Raw genomic sequence first — 14,632 nt, forward strand, 5'->3', positions numbered from 1 at the left:
TAAATTAATTGAATTTACTCTTTTACGGACCTTTCTTAATAAAATAAAATATTGGCTAAAATATTAAATATATAGGAGATTGATTAATTGCAAATTCATTTTATCTTAGGTCAACATATTTTTTTTTTTTGAAACGGTAACTTCATTATATATATATATATATATATGAATGAGCGAAAGCCACTTTACACAAAAGAAGGGACGTTTATAGCTAGCTCCCCGGATCCAACGCCAATCGAGCACGCGAACCCGGGCTGAGCCAATCTTAGGTCAACATATAACTTTTACCCAAATAAGTAACCACTTTTTGAAAACCTTACAACAATATCAATCTGGGTCGAAATATTGATTTCTTTCTTCAGAGAGAAGAAAAAGAAAAGAATGCATAATGCATGAAGCAAGATTACATTGAAAAAGTGTAAATATATATATATATATATATATATATATATATATATATACATATACATACATACATAAATAAAACTAGAGGTTTAGGGTTTAGAATTTAGATCATAAATACTCCTGAGCTGTTTTAGATCAAGATAAAAACTTATAAAGCAAGATGTTGCAAAATAAACACATTTATTGGCTCGTATAAATGATCTGTTGCTAAACCAAAAATAACTTCTAGAAAAAAAAAATACTATATAATGAGATGTACAAAAATTGACCGAAAATTGGTTAAACCGGTAACCGAACGGATCCGGAATAGAAATTCGGTGCCACATCATCAAACCGAAAATTCGGTTCGGTTAACCGATCCGGTTTATAAAACTAGATCGGTCATCGGTTTTGAGTATCCCAAAATTCGGTTATCAGTTATTTAACCGATTTTTTCTTTATAAAATGGATAACCAGTTTTGAAACCGGATAACCAGTTTTAAAATCGGATAACCGATTTGAACCAGATAACCGAATTTGTTGATTTTGAAGAGATTTAAACTTTTAAGCAGGTAGAAAAAATGAAATTCAAATCTGGTCATCCAATTCTAAAATTGGTTAACCGATTTTTTCGGTTAACCGATTTCAGAACTGGTTAACCAGTTTTAAAACGGTTATAAAAATGGTTATCGGTTTTAGAGAACTGGTTAACTGAATTTTCGGTTAACAGACTTTCGGTTTTGGACCAATTCGGTTCGGTCATTGGTCCAAAATTTTCAAAACCGAAAATTCGTTTTCGGTTTTCAAATTGGTCCAAAACCGAATCGAACCGAACCGATTTCACCCCTAGGTATATATATATATATATATATATATATATATATATTTGTTTTCTTAATACTGATGCAATTAGTTAAACTTATACCGATGTTACAATTTTTCTTAAAAAGACGGTACAACATTTCTAACTGGCAAGAGATACTTGGTTCGTTCTTTAAAGATAAGGAAAAAAGACTGTTGGCATATTATTCACGGAAGAAAGAAAATATCCACACAGTTTATAAAAGAATTTCATTAAGGATAAATACATGAATATTTGCAAAGGAAACACGGGTTTGTTAACACAAGTGACAAGCATGGACACGTCTTTTGTAAAATCGCATACTTTTACCTTCATTTTTCAAGCACCTATGATCTATCTAACACCGCAAAAATAGCAGTGTATAATTTTCACTCAAGTCAAGACCCAATACTTTATAATTATATGCATACCCAAAAATACAAATTAGTCATGTTCCAAGGCTCGTCAACGGTCCAATTTTAATCATTGAAATTGAGGTTTAGACCGAGATTATTATTATTATTATTATTATTTAAAGTAAGAAATCAAAAGTGATACTATCTAACGTTTTTTGTTTATTTGGTCGAAGTAAAACTCAAAGTGATACAAGAAACAATTTTTTGAAAACTGTACAACAATGTCGTCTCTGCCTGATATTCTTATTTTTTTTATTTTCTTTAAATAGAAGAAAAGAAAAAGGGATTTGGACGTGAATGTCCCACACGTTTAGACTAGTAGTGGATATTTATACCCTATATTTTTAAGCTTATTTTTTAAATCAATACCCACTTTTAACCTTAAATTATAGGGTTCATCGGGAAAATAGTCAATATTTAAACGTTTGATATTGCTAAATAGTCAACGTTTGATAAAAGAGAAGCTAGATGTTACATAAAGACTAGTAAAAATCGAATGTTTAATATAACTCTCTCACACACATGTAAAGAATGATTATCAATATACCTAGATAATCGAGCAGTATAAAAGGAAAAGTGGAAGCAACACAAATTTTAGACTACACAATGAGTTTTTCATTTTACCTTTCTTGTACTTCTTATAACTAGATTAATTTATGAATGAAAATCCACCAGCATCTGCTATCTGCCGGTCTTGTAATATACAAATGTAAATCTTAAGTAAATAGTCATTGTCATATATTAAGTCACATCATCATTTATGTCTATTTATCTAAGATTTAACAAAAATTGGCTATTTAGCAATCACTACTACAAATACAGTTTTTCGGTGCGGATGACTTTTGGGTGCGACTTTTCGCACCTAAAAGTCGCACCAAAAATTACTTTCAGGTGCGACTTTTCGCACCAAAAAGTCACTGAAGTAACAAAAAAATTTCGCTGATTTTTTTTAAATTTGGGTGCGAAAAGTCGCACCCAAAAAAGTTCATCATACCTTTGGGTCCGACAAAGTCGCACCCAAAAGTCCAAATCATACCTTTGGGTGCGACAAAGTCGCACCCAAAAGTCCAAAACATTTCGTCTAAAAAATTAGCGGGATTTTGTTCCCTCTTATTTCATTTCTAAAATTTCACTTCTACAACTTTATCTTGCGAAAAGAAAGGAAAGGAAAGAAAGAAAAGAAAGAAGAGAGAAATGGAAAGAGAGAGACCGAGAGAATGTGAGAGAGAGCCGAGAGAAGGAGAGAGAGGAAGAGAGCGAGGGGGTGAGCGACGGGAGGGAGCGCGCGCGTCTCAACCGAGAAAACAAGGACGCCGTGAGCCGCCGAGGACGCCGGACCGAGAGGAGACGCCGGAAAACGAGGTTGAGAGCACCGGAGGGTTGATTTCATAGCCATAAAGGTGAGAATTTGTTTCCCCCAAATTTGAATCCGAGATTAGGGTTCTTAGTTTGTTTTGGGATTTTTGAATTTCTTGGATGATTTCGGGAATTGATTGAGTTTTGATGATTGATTGAGCTTGATTGTGATTTTGTTACTCGGATTCATGGATTAAAAACATTGTTTGGAGTTTTTCTTGAGATTTTGGCTGAATTTCAACAAGTTAGGGTTTATGTGGATTTCTAATTTGGGGGTTTTTCTCTTGAGTGAGATCTGATGATTTTGGCTTAATTTCAACAAGTTAGGGTTTATGTGGTTTCGGTTTTGGATTTGGCCGTTTGTGTATTGGATTATTTTTGGATTTGTGGATGATTTGGTCTTGGATTGGGATGATTTGGTTTTGGTTTCGGTTTATTGAAATTTTCAATCGATGCTATCTTACTGCATTATTTCTTGTTTGTTTTTTTTTTTTCTATTTATTAAACAAATAAAATTAAAGCTGTGTGCATTCTGCAGTTTGATGTCAAGACTCTTTAATGCTTCCCAAACCAAGCATGGACATGGTCAAAGTATTATTTTTTTTAAGAGAGTCTATATATATATATACAGTGACGGAGCCAGAAAAGCCCATCAGGGGGGGCTAATTTGAAAAAAAAAATTCAGGGGGGGCTTGATTGTAAAATTTTTTTAAAAATTGGGCCAAAAGTATAAATTTTCAAGGGAAAAAAATGTAATTTTTTTTAAAATGGGCAAAAAGTGCAAAAACAAAAATTTTGAGGGGGGGCTTAAGCCCCCCCTGGACCTTAGCTGGCTCCGTCACTGTATATATATATATATATATATATATATATATATATATATATATATATATATATATATAAACACGGCTTCTTACACATCACTCGTTGAATTTCATATCTACAGAAAATATCAGCGAGAAGTGTAGTGTGACTCATATTGTTGGGATATGATATTAAAAAAGTTTGAGGCTGAAGATCTCTTGTTCATACGTATGTTGAGGATGTGTTTCAAAGTTTGAGGCTGAATTGCTTTTTATTTTTATAAATAAATTAAGAATTGAAGTCACTTTTAAATCAGGTGACAACTAAAGCATGTTTTTCCAAAGATTTAAAGTCACTTTATAATAGAGTGACGTCTAAAGCACTATTTCTTGTCATGGCGGGAAAGTATTGGGTGCGACAAAGTCGCACCGAATGCTCTTTTACCCGCCTTTTCCACAGATTTTGGTGACATTTTAGGTGCGACTTTAGGTGCGGAAAGTCGCACCTAAATGTCGCACCCGAAAGTCAAGACTTTTGGGTGCGACTTTTCGCACCCAAGATTTTTAGGTGCGGACTTTCGGGTGCGGAAAAGTCGCACTCAAAGTCGCACCTAATGATATCTTTGGGTGCGAAAATTGACTTTTGGGTGCGAAAAAAGTCGCACTCAAAGGTCTTTTTTGTACTAGTTAATATCAAATGTTTAAATTGGCTATTTTTCTATTTTTTTTGTAAATTATATGTTAAGGTGGGGCGTCAGGATGAGGAATTAATGCTATTGTGTTTTTTCTTCAAGAATACAGTGGCACCTTGAAGAAGATAATATATTTATAAAATAAATAAAAAATAAGGGTTTATTTCATTAATACTCCCCGGAGTCCTTTTAGATCATACTAAAAACTATAGCAAGATAAATACTTCATAATTAAATAATAAACAAAAAGCTCATTTCTGAATGATTTGCTGCTTAACCAAAAATAACACGTACAAAATCAAACAACTTGTGCATTTGTGTTACATAAAAAAATAATAAAAAAAAGAAGCTTATTAGACTTTCTTCGTCTGTCTCAAAGTAAAAACTTTTACTGAAAACAGCAGTATTAAACTGGCCCGAAATACTTTTAAAAAAGATAAGGAAAAAAGAATGCATTGGCATGTAATTCCCCGGGAAAAAAATTCACATAAATTACAAAGGAAATTTATCAGGGAAAAATACTTGAAGCAAAACACGGGTTTGTTTATCCGCTTACATATAATGAAACCATGGAAAACCATAATTTTATACGACGAATACCTGATGAGCAACATATTAAGCGTCAACGTCACTTCCACTGCGAGAGGAGATTTGTAATGCTCTTTTAGATTTCCGTAAAACATATGTTGAGGATTCAATTCAATAGCATGGTATGAGAGCGTACCTGTGGCTACTAGTCAACATGTCGATGAGACGATCAGGGCGTTCTTCGTGCTTGTTAGCATATACGTTTATTGCAGCTCCCAAAACCTACACAACTCCAAAGACTATTAGGGCATTCTTTGTGTTTCTTAGCATATACTCTAAACAGTGTCGGAAATGTAATTTCTTTCGTTTTGATTGTCCATGATTATACGTACCCAAAAGCATATAATAAAGCTAAAAGCACCCTTCAAAATCAACTTCAAACCCACTAATATATACTCTTTTGTTTCATTCTTACGTTGAACTAAAATAGAAAGAAAAAAAAATGAATGTAGAATACAGCACAGAAAATCTATCCAATATTTTGCTAAGAAAAAAAAATCTAAAATAAAATAAATATCCACAAGTAACATAAATAGTTCTTTTGCTGCCACTATTAAAATTCACGTTCTTCAACAGATTGTCATTACATTGTTTATAAATTATTGACTAGGAGTGTTTTCATTAATTTTTTCGGATTTTTACAAAAATCTAAAAAAGATTGATATAAGAGTTTTAGTGACAAACATATCACTAATTAGTGACATATTTGTCACTAAACACTCTTATATTTGTTTTTTTAAAATTTTTGTAGGAATTTGGAAAAATATTTGATAACGCTCTTAGTGGTATGCAAATCCCTTGCCTTGTTTGAAAAAGAAGATTAATTTTTGGTTTGTAGTACTTGGGCCAAGAGCTTTAAGCCCAAATTTTATAAGCTCACAGAAGTTGAAGATAAGGTAGAAATTGTGAAGACTATTCTAAAGACTTGTTTATAGTTGTTATTAGATTAATTTTGTGGTGACAAAATCTTGACCGATTATTTAAAAATGCCGCTAGTATAAATAAGTGTGATGTGCTTGAGATTGAGTTTGTATCAAGTAAAAAATTAGAAACACTCAATAATTAAAGTAGCCTTCCATTTTCTTAAATCTCCCTATCCTATACGCTCCTAAATTTTTCTCACTTCATTCATCACCCGAAATTTTCTTGCAACAGATACCTGATCCAAATCGTCGTCATCAATGGTTCCTTTTATGTTTCCAAACAACTCCATTAATTGGCGACCCTTTTTTCCCTCGGCAAGTGAAGCAGCCACATTAGTATATGTAGCAATGGCTGAGAGGTAGAAAGAGACATTCCGGTATTAGAACGGAAACATGTGCGTCGGAAGAAAATTGTTCTAAACATTAAAAATGTTTTTAGCTACCAGGAAGGTTAAATTCATAAATAACTTGGAAAGCCAAGTCAAAGTTCTTTTCCACAAGCGTTTCCGCAATTTTGCACCTTCTCCTGCCAATCAACAAAGATAGTGTATTAGAAAGGCGAATGATATGATATGGTCCGGGATTTAGATCTTGTAATAGGAGCAATTGATGATTAGATTTTTGGTAATAAGAATAAAGAGTGCAAAGCACCACTGTAACTTAATTTCTTCTCGTTCTTGAGAGAGATTAAGTTATTTGGTTGGAGGTTGATTTTTTCATTAAGTTAGCGTCTCTTAAATAGACTTAAAGTCTCTTAAATAGACTTAAGTTTACAACCTAGCGAGCCCGAATCATAAACTTAGATACACAAATAAACCTAATTAATTAATTTAAATTGAAATAATTGAAGTGCATAATTTAAAAACTTAATAGCAGAATATAAACCCTATAATTCCATAATAAAACCCCCAAATTTTTCATATTAATAACCATAAATACTAATTAGCATGTAACATGATATTAGCTAAGCAACTACCCTCAAGAGTTGGGAATTATATATGTTAGACCTCTCAACTTTACTGCTTTTATTTTTCTTTAGGTTATGAGTATTAGTTACCAACATGATAAAATTTTTTGAAGAATAAAAACCTGAATGTTTCTGGGTCATTCGGGTTTCCGAATAGCGAGTACTTCCATGGTTGTGCATCAAAATCGTTATAGAATTGCAGTACTTCCACCTATGTACATAGTTAGTGTTATAATTTGTGGCAAATGGAAATAAAAAAATATATAAAAAAAAACCAGTTTAATGGAAATAAATCATGGATCTTACTAGATACATATAGCCAAAGATATACACACTATAATAGTTCATGGATCAAAATTTCAATAATACTCGCTATTACCTGAATTGAGATCCGACAATTTAACTTCCAAATTTCTTGTTCAGTTAGCCTCTCCTTTGTCGAATTACCTTTTTCTTGAGCTAAAAACCCTTCGTCAAAATGCGTCTACATAAAAGCAGCAACATACCGTAAATAATTATTGAAAGCAAGGACCAATTCTAAAATAGCCTAATAGTTAAAACCTAATAGAACATTTTCTCACAAAACAAAGCTTCAAAATGGTCTTAGGCTCAAGTCAGTAAAACGTGTCATACTTACCTTGGCTTGTTCCAAGTGTTTAATAGCTTCATCATGTGAAGAGGAATTCATGAACAACTCGATGCAACAAAGTCCTGAAGCAACATGGTCTTTCTTGATTACCTGAACTTGCAATTGATTAATTGTTAAGATATTAGATAAATGGGAAATAATAATAATAATAATAATAATAATAATAATAGTAATAATAATAATAATAGATATTAAGGGGTTATATAATGTTATTAGAAGTTGTAATTGAATTTAAATATGGGAGAATTATTAGAGAAAACATCGAATACAAGTAGAAGTGTATTGCATTAGAAGAGCCATAGGTGTCTGGAATTACCCGGAGCTCTTTTTATACTGAATTGCAATTTTTATAACCCAAAGTCTTGACAGTAAGCCTTGAGTATATCAGTTCTTAACTCTACAATGGAAATAAAAAGCAACCACTTATTAATTAACAAGGTGAAAATTGTACCTGAAATTTGTACAAAATATTATGCTTGTGAGTTTCACAATAGGTATAAATACGACTGAGCGCTGAAAATAGTGTCACCTGTCGTCAAAATATGCATAGTAATACGGTAATTTAATGAAGATTCAATTATTCAAAAGCATATGGCGATAATAGTAACTAGAAATTATCTAAAACTGAAGTTTTAAAGGAAATAGATAACAATACATGCATTTAAGATTGAAGAAAAAAAAAGGTTGGACATTTACACTGATTAGTTTTGTAGTCGTGATGACAAAGTAGTTGAGCCGTGGGTCTTTTCTTAGCCTGTGAATATATCATTCAATAAATATTTTAGCTGGAGATTACTTGTGGTAAAGTGAATTGCTAAATAAAAGAGAAACGAAGGACACAAATTTATAAGCTAAATAAACATAAACCAATGTATCATCCAAGTTTCAAAATCACGGTTAATTAGATAACAGTTCTATTTCAATAAGCTATATATATCATTATGTTCTTCTTCTTATACAATTCGTTATTGATTTATTCATTATCATTCGATATTGACAGCATTAATATTAATATTACCACATGTGATCAGAACTATAGGTATTTTATGGTGAAATTTTAACTATAGAACTCATGAAATTCATAAACAACTAAGCTACTTCAAATTTATTAAATAGTCAACGTTTAATTAATTATAATTAATTAAATACTGATTATGTTAAAAACAATACACTAGTACAAAAAATAGCATTGGTGATAGGTGCGTACGTTGATCACGCGTAAACTCCTATCTCCCGAGCTTAAATCCAACGAGTTCTCAAGGATTTTGATTATCTCTAGAGTGTTTTTGATGGATTTTCAGGTCTATATGGGTTTTACTAGTGTTTGGGGTCTCAACATGGAAAAATATGCTAATCGGAGTCAAAACGGAGAAAAAACGAAGAAAAGAAGTGTTAAAAACATTTTTTGACAACTCCGCGCGCCGCGAGGTCCATTTCGCGCGCCGCGCGGAGTGGGAAGTCTGAAGCCAAAACCACAGAGTCTTCCGCGCGAACCGCGCGGAAGCGAAATGAAGGACCGCGCGGCGCGCGGTCAGTCTGACAGGCTTCGTTTATTTCGATTTTTGTAGCGAATCTCAGCCATTGGATGAGATTGGAAGGCTTAGATTGCTCCGTAAACAAGTCCACTAAACCTTAAAAAGACCAATACTTTCAGAAGAAGAGGGGGCACGAGGTTTAGGGGGTGCTACCAAGAACAACTTTTCATTTCTCTTAGTTTTTATTAGTTTTTCCAGAAAATTTCCAGCAGTTGTTCATACTTTGTAGCTCGACAAGGAATTAAGTTGCTGAGTTCTACCATTGCTACGACTTTAAAATAGTGTTCTATCCTCTAATCTCTATCTCTTACTTTTTTTTATTCAAGTATGATGTCTTTTGTTTCATTGTTCTTGTGTTCATCTTTGTGTATGTTCATTGTCATAGTCATCATTATGAACTAATTTCATGTAGGGCTATGGTGTAGTGGGTTCATTATGATGTAGGATTCAAGATATTAGAATTGTTAGGTTGTTGTTTTTCTCATCACTTTTTGCTTAATCCACAACTATGCTTAATGCTTGTATGAATGTCATGAACTCATGCTTGTTTTATATTCAACTATAATGCTTGAGAAAGATTAGGTTGTTGTGTTTTTATGTGGGTTACTAGAATTCATTCCTAGACTAGATATAGCTAGGTTGTTCTAGACTCGTGATAATATTCTTGTTCTTTAATGCTAGCCGTGCTTGTTAGGAGTTGAGATCGAGAGATGATATTCCAGTATCGGTTTAGGTTGTTAGATGCTTGAGAGAGATCTATCAATTCGATTAAAGTGAGTATGAGTAGTGAAAAGTGTGAATTTCAATAGCTTATTTCTTTTCTTAATTCTGCGAATCCAAGTTGTTTTGTGAACCCATGAACCATAGTCCTTCCCTTTATCCAATATAATTTTTGTGCATCAAGTTATTTAATTTTGTGACGTGTTAGTTAAATTTTGTGACAACAATCTTATCAAACATATTTAGTTCTATATTAGCTTGTGAATCTTGAATCTTCAATTTAGCTAGTCCTCGTGGGATCGACTCGTTCTTACGATTTATTACTATTGCGACCACGTGCACTTGCGTGTGCGAGAAAATTCGCAACAATTGGATGCGACTTTTTTCGCACCTAAAAGTCAAAAGTCGCACCTAATGATACATTTAGGTGCGACTTTTCCGCACCAAAAAATTCGCACCTAAAAGTCTTGAGTGCGAAAAGTCGCACCCAAAAGTCTTGACTTTCGGGTGCGACATTTAGGTGCGACTTTCCGCACCTAAAGTCGCACCTAAAAAGTCACAAAAAAAAAAATGGCGACAATTAGGCCCTGAATCCAGCCTAATTCAATCCATCCAACACAATAATTCAATCCAAAATCCAAAGTCTTAAACAAATTATCACAGCCTCAAAACTACAATACAAATCCAGAATTTTTAACCATAAACCAAAAAATTCACACGGCCAAGAGTAACGAAATACACTAAATTCGTCCAAAAATTAATACCCAAACACTTAATGAGCCACAAAACATCACAGAATCATCAATCAAACTTCAAAAATAAAAAAACCCCAAAAACTCGGGTTCTCTAACCTTAGTTCATCCTAAAATTCGGCCAATCATCCTAAGGAATTTCTCGTTCCCACAGCTTCCTCGTTCTCTTCCCGATGGTTACACCTTGCTTCGGCGCCTCAGCGGTTCACGGCGGCGTCTTCTCTCCTCAGTTGGCGCGCGCGGTGGTGAAGAAGCTCGGCCGACAGCGCCTTGGAAAAGAGGAAGACAAAAAAGAGAGGGAGAGGAAACACAGTACCTTAGGACGCTCGATGGTGGTGGTACCCGTCGGTGGTGGTCGGAGAGAGAGGCTCGGTGGAGAGGACGCTCGGAGTGGACTGGTGGCGGTGGTAGGAAAGAACTCGGAGAGAGACAGAGAGAGAGGCTCGGAATTATGTTACGAATGAATGAAAATCGAAGTGAAAATTTGATTTATATCCTAACCTAGACAATGACACTTTTGGGTGTGACAAAGTCGCACCCAATGACCCGTGTCAGCACTTTTGGGTGCGACAACGTCGCACCCAATGATATTTGTAAAAAGAGGGGGAAAATTTGGCCGCGGAAAAATTTAGGACATTTGGGTGCGACTAAGTCGCACCTAATAGTTTTGATAAAGTATTGGGTGCGACTAAGTCGCACCTAAAAGTTTTGACGGACTTTTGGGTGCGAAAAGTCGCACCCAAAGTTAAAAAAATCAGCGAAAATTTTCCAATCCTTGTTTGAGTTTTGGGTGCGAAAAGTCGCACCTGAAAGCCTCATTTGGTGCGAATTTTGGGTGCGAAAAGTCGCACCCGAATGTCTTCCGCACCGGAAAACAGTATTTGTAGTAGTGATACAAAAACAAAATATCTATTGTGAAAACAACTTAAAAGACATCACAAAATAATATATACTTATTTTTAATACGTGAAAAGGTCGCATATAAGACCCATTTTTATCTCTAAAAAATGGAATAATATTGAAATTGCATATTTAAATTTTTGTAGTTGCGATGACAAAGTAGTTGAACCGTGGGTCTTTTCTTAGCCTGTGGAATATCCATTACATAATTATTTGAGATTTGTAAGTAACTAGGCCACTTTAAACATGTGATTTTGGATCTAGCTTATGTTTGACAATTTTAGGGATATAGCCAAATGGCTTATGTGGCAATAATTAAGGTCTGATTTGCCATTATTTATTAACAAATTCGTCACTTTCTCTCTCCTATTTTTTTTCAAATATTTTTTTTTGCATCAAAACTTCAAAAATTCGTATCTTTCTCATACGAACTCGAAATTGAGTGATTTCAGATCCTACAAATTCGTGGCGTCGAGATCTTCAAAAATAGACCCATTGTGTATGATGAAAAATTATGTTTAATGCATCATAGTTACGTTTCCATTTATTTTTTTGATAATTTCAAAAAATTTCAGTTATTTCCATATTTAAGGTAGTAATATGATTTTTCTACATCTATGGTATTAAACATGATTTTTCATCAAACACAATGGATCTATTTTTGAAGATCTCGGCGTCACGAATCCGTAGGATTTGGAATCACTCAATTTCGAGTTCATATGAAATAGATATGGTTTTTTGAAGTTTTTATGTAAAAAAAATGTAGGAAAAAAGTAGGAGAGAGAAAGTGACGAATTTGTTAATAAATAAGGGTAAATCAGACCTTAATTATTGCCACATAAGACTGTTGGTTATTTCCCTAAAAGTTGTGAAAGATAGACTAAAAATAAATTTCATAGTTTCATTTTGGCTATTTCGCTACAGTGCCCTAATTATTTTAGCTGGAGAGTAGTGAAAAGTGAATTGCTAAATATAAATCAAATATAAGAAAAACGTAGGACACATATTTATATAAACCTATGTATATCATCCAAGGTTCAATCGCTTCTCTTGTAAAGATCACACATCGTTATAAGCATTGATCAAAGAAATAAGAGTGATTAAAGTAAAAGTGAGGGAACTAAGATTTAAGGAGAATCTAATAAGTTGAAATTAAGATAGTCTTAAGAAAAATGCACTTAAAGATTGATCATTCAACTAACACTATGTATGAATTCTATCATTGATTAGTGAATTTTCTTTCCACCGGAAGTACCATCCATCAGATCCATCTAGCTAGATATAGGAATCGTTGGCCAACTAAGTTACTAATTTTGCTTCTTCTTTTTTTTACTGCTTTATTTTTGTACACTGGACCAGTATTATCTATTGTGTCACATAATTATCAGTGACATCTTAAGAGATATCACAAAAATAATAAATTCTTATTTTCATATGCAAAAAAAAAGCACATATAAAGTCTCTTTTTTATCTTAGAGAAAATGGAGTTTAATGAATATTGAAACAACATTTTTAAAGTTTTACTATTCATTCACTCTATAATGAATTGAAAAAATAGAGTTTTGATTTGAGCAAATCCAACACCATTTTATGTCATCTACTCAATTATGGAGTTTGCAGATTCCCTTAAGAAAAATTACACGGACTACCCAACTTCAAGCGTTAGAATTGCAAACTAGCCAAAGTTTCAAAATTGTTGTTCAAATAGCCAATTCTGATGATGTTGCACATAAATTAAATATTTGACCCCGATTTTGCCCTTTTTGCTTTAAATGCTTATTTGAATAAAAATAATTAATTTAAATATTAATTTTTTTATTCTCATTTATTATATTTTTGTAATTAATAACCCTAATTAAATGTGATTCGTATGCCCTCTCTTCTTCCTCCATTGCCACTGAGAACAAATTCAAAATGAACAAATCCCATTTTCTCTTCCGCTTTGTAAGCCATTTCCATGATATGATCTGCGACTTTGGCGACCTAAGATCACTTTGTGAAGTCCACTCGCATGCGTCAGATTATCAAGAACAGAGAAAATCCAACGGTTGAGGTTGATCTCTTCGCCGGTGATAGCATCTACCGATTGGGAACTAGCCATCATCGTTGCACCATCTTCTGGGACTTGGTGGCAAAAGATCGCGCTGTGAAGTTCATCCGCACGCATCAGATCATCAATCGTCGATCGAGGTTCCTTCCCAATTCGTGCGACGAGGAGAGACACCTCCATTGATTATGGCGCCTCCTTCCTCTGGCTTCGCGTGCAACGGTGGCTTGCTTGCCCCTGATCCGTCGACGCCGGTTCTTCCCGACGCTGCTCAAGGTAATGGCTCATGCTTCTCGGAGCCGCGCGATGAATGAGGATCCGACCTAGATCTTCTGGCGTGCCTTCACTCCGGTCCGCGTCAGAGAGAGACGAGGAACGCCCCATATTCTTCTCCGTCGATGAGGGTTCACCGCACTAAGATCGACACCATATCTCTTTTTCGGTGGATGAACCAGCGCTGGTTATGACCGGCTCTCATCGTCGTTCGTCGCATATTTGGAGACCGAGTTTTGGGGAGATTGAATCGGTATAATTTTGTATATTTGTGTAAATTTTTATGCATATTTTTGTGTTCATTTTTGTTTATTCGTATTAATTTCGATTGATTTCTTGTTAATTCAGTGTTAATTCTTGTTAATTCAGTATTAATTTAGTGTTAACTCTTGTTAATTAAGCGTTAATTCTTGTTCATTCATTGTTAAATTTCAGTGTTAATTCTTGTTAATTCGGGGGCGACGAAAGCGAGGGAGGCTCTGTGTTTCCGGTTGAAAAATCGGTTGCTCAAGACGAAAACGGCGAAATTGCGCATTCTATGGAGTCACAACTTCGGATAGAGTGGGCTGAGCTAGAGGCGGTGAAAGTGAGGGAGACTCTGTGTTTCTGGTCGGAGAATCGGCGGTTCGAGACGGATGACAAGTTGATTCGGCGGTGAAGATTTCATAATATTTTTAGAGAATTTTTTAATCTATTAATGAAAGAGTCATAAATATTGGCCATTTTGAAAATTTATGTTTCTAATTGGTTAGTTTACTCAAGCTCCATACTTATATTGTAGTAAAA

The 14,632-nt window shown here is 34.1% G+C and overlaps 1 protein-coding gene across 1 annotated transcript; it reads right to left on the reverse strand.

Moving 5' to 3' along the window:
* Nucleotides 1–4,911: 4,911 nt before the first annotated feature.
* Nucleotides 4,912–8,362, reverse strand: LOC149391027 (uncharacterized). The gene is made up of 9 exons (XM_089619616.1): nucleotides 8,316–8,362; nucleotides 8,069–8,148; nucleotides 7,608–7,710; nucleotides 7,350–7,454; nucleotides 7,093–7,181; nucleotides 6,447–6,529; nucleotides 6,240–6,355; nucleotides 5,217–5,302; nucleotides 4,912–5,129 (listed from the first exon to the last, which is right to left on the reverse strand). The coding sequence occupies exons 3-9, from the start codon at nucleotides 7,656–7,658 to the stop codon at nucleotides 5,108–5,110; spliced, it is 552 nt and encodes a 183-aa protein (XP_089475742.1). The 5' UTR covers nucleotides 7,659–7,710; nucleotides 8,069–8,148; nucleotides 8,316–8,362; the 3' UTR covers nucleotides 4,912–5,107.
* Nucleotides 8,363–14,632: the final 6,270 nt, after the last annotated feature.

Source organism: Urtica dioica, chromosome 7, assembly GCF_054948205.1.
Source record: "Urtica dioica subsp. dioica isolate 48M chromosome 7, U.dioica_male_clone48M_v1_H2, whole genome shotgun sequence".
Lineage (NCBI taxonomy): Eukaryota > Viridiplantae > Streptophyta > Magnoliopsida > Rosales > Urticaceae > Urtica > Urtica dioica.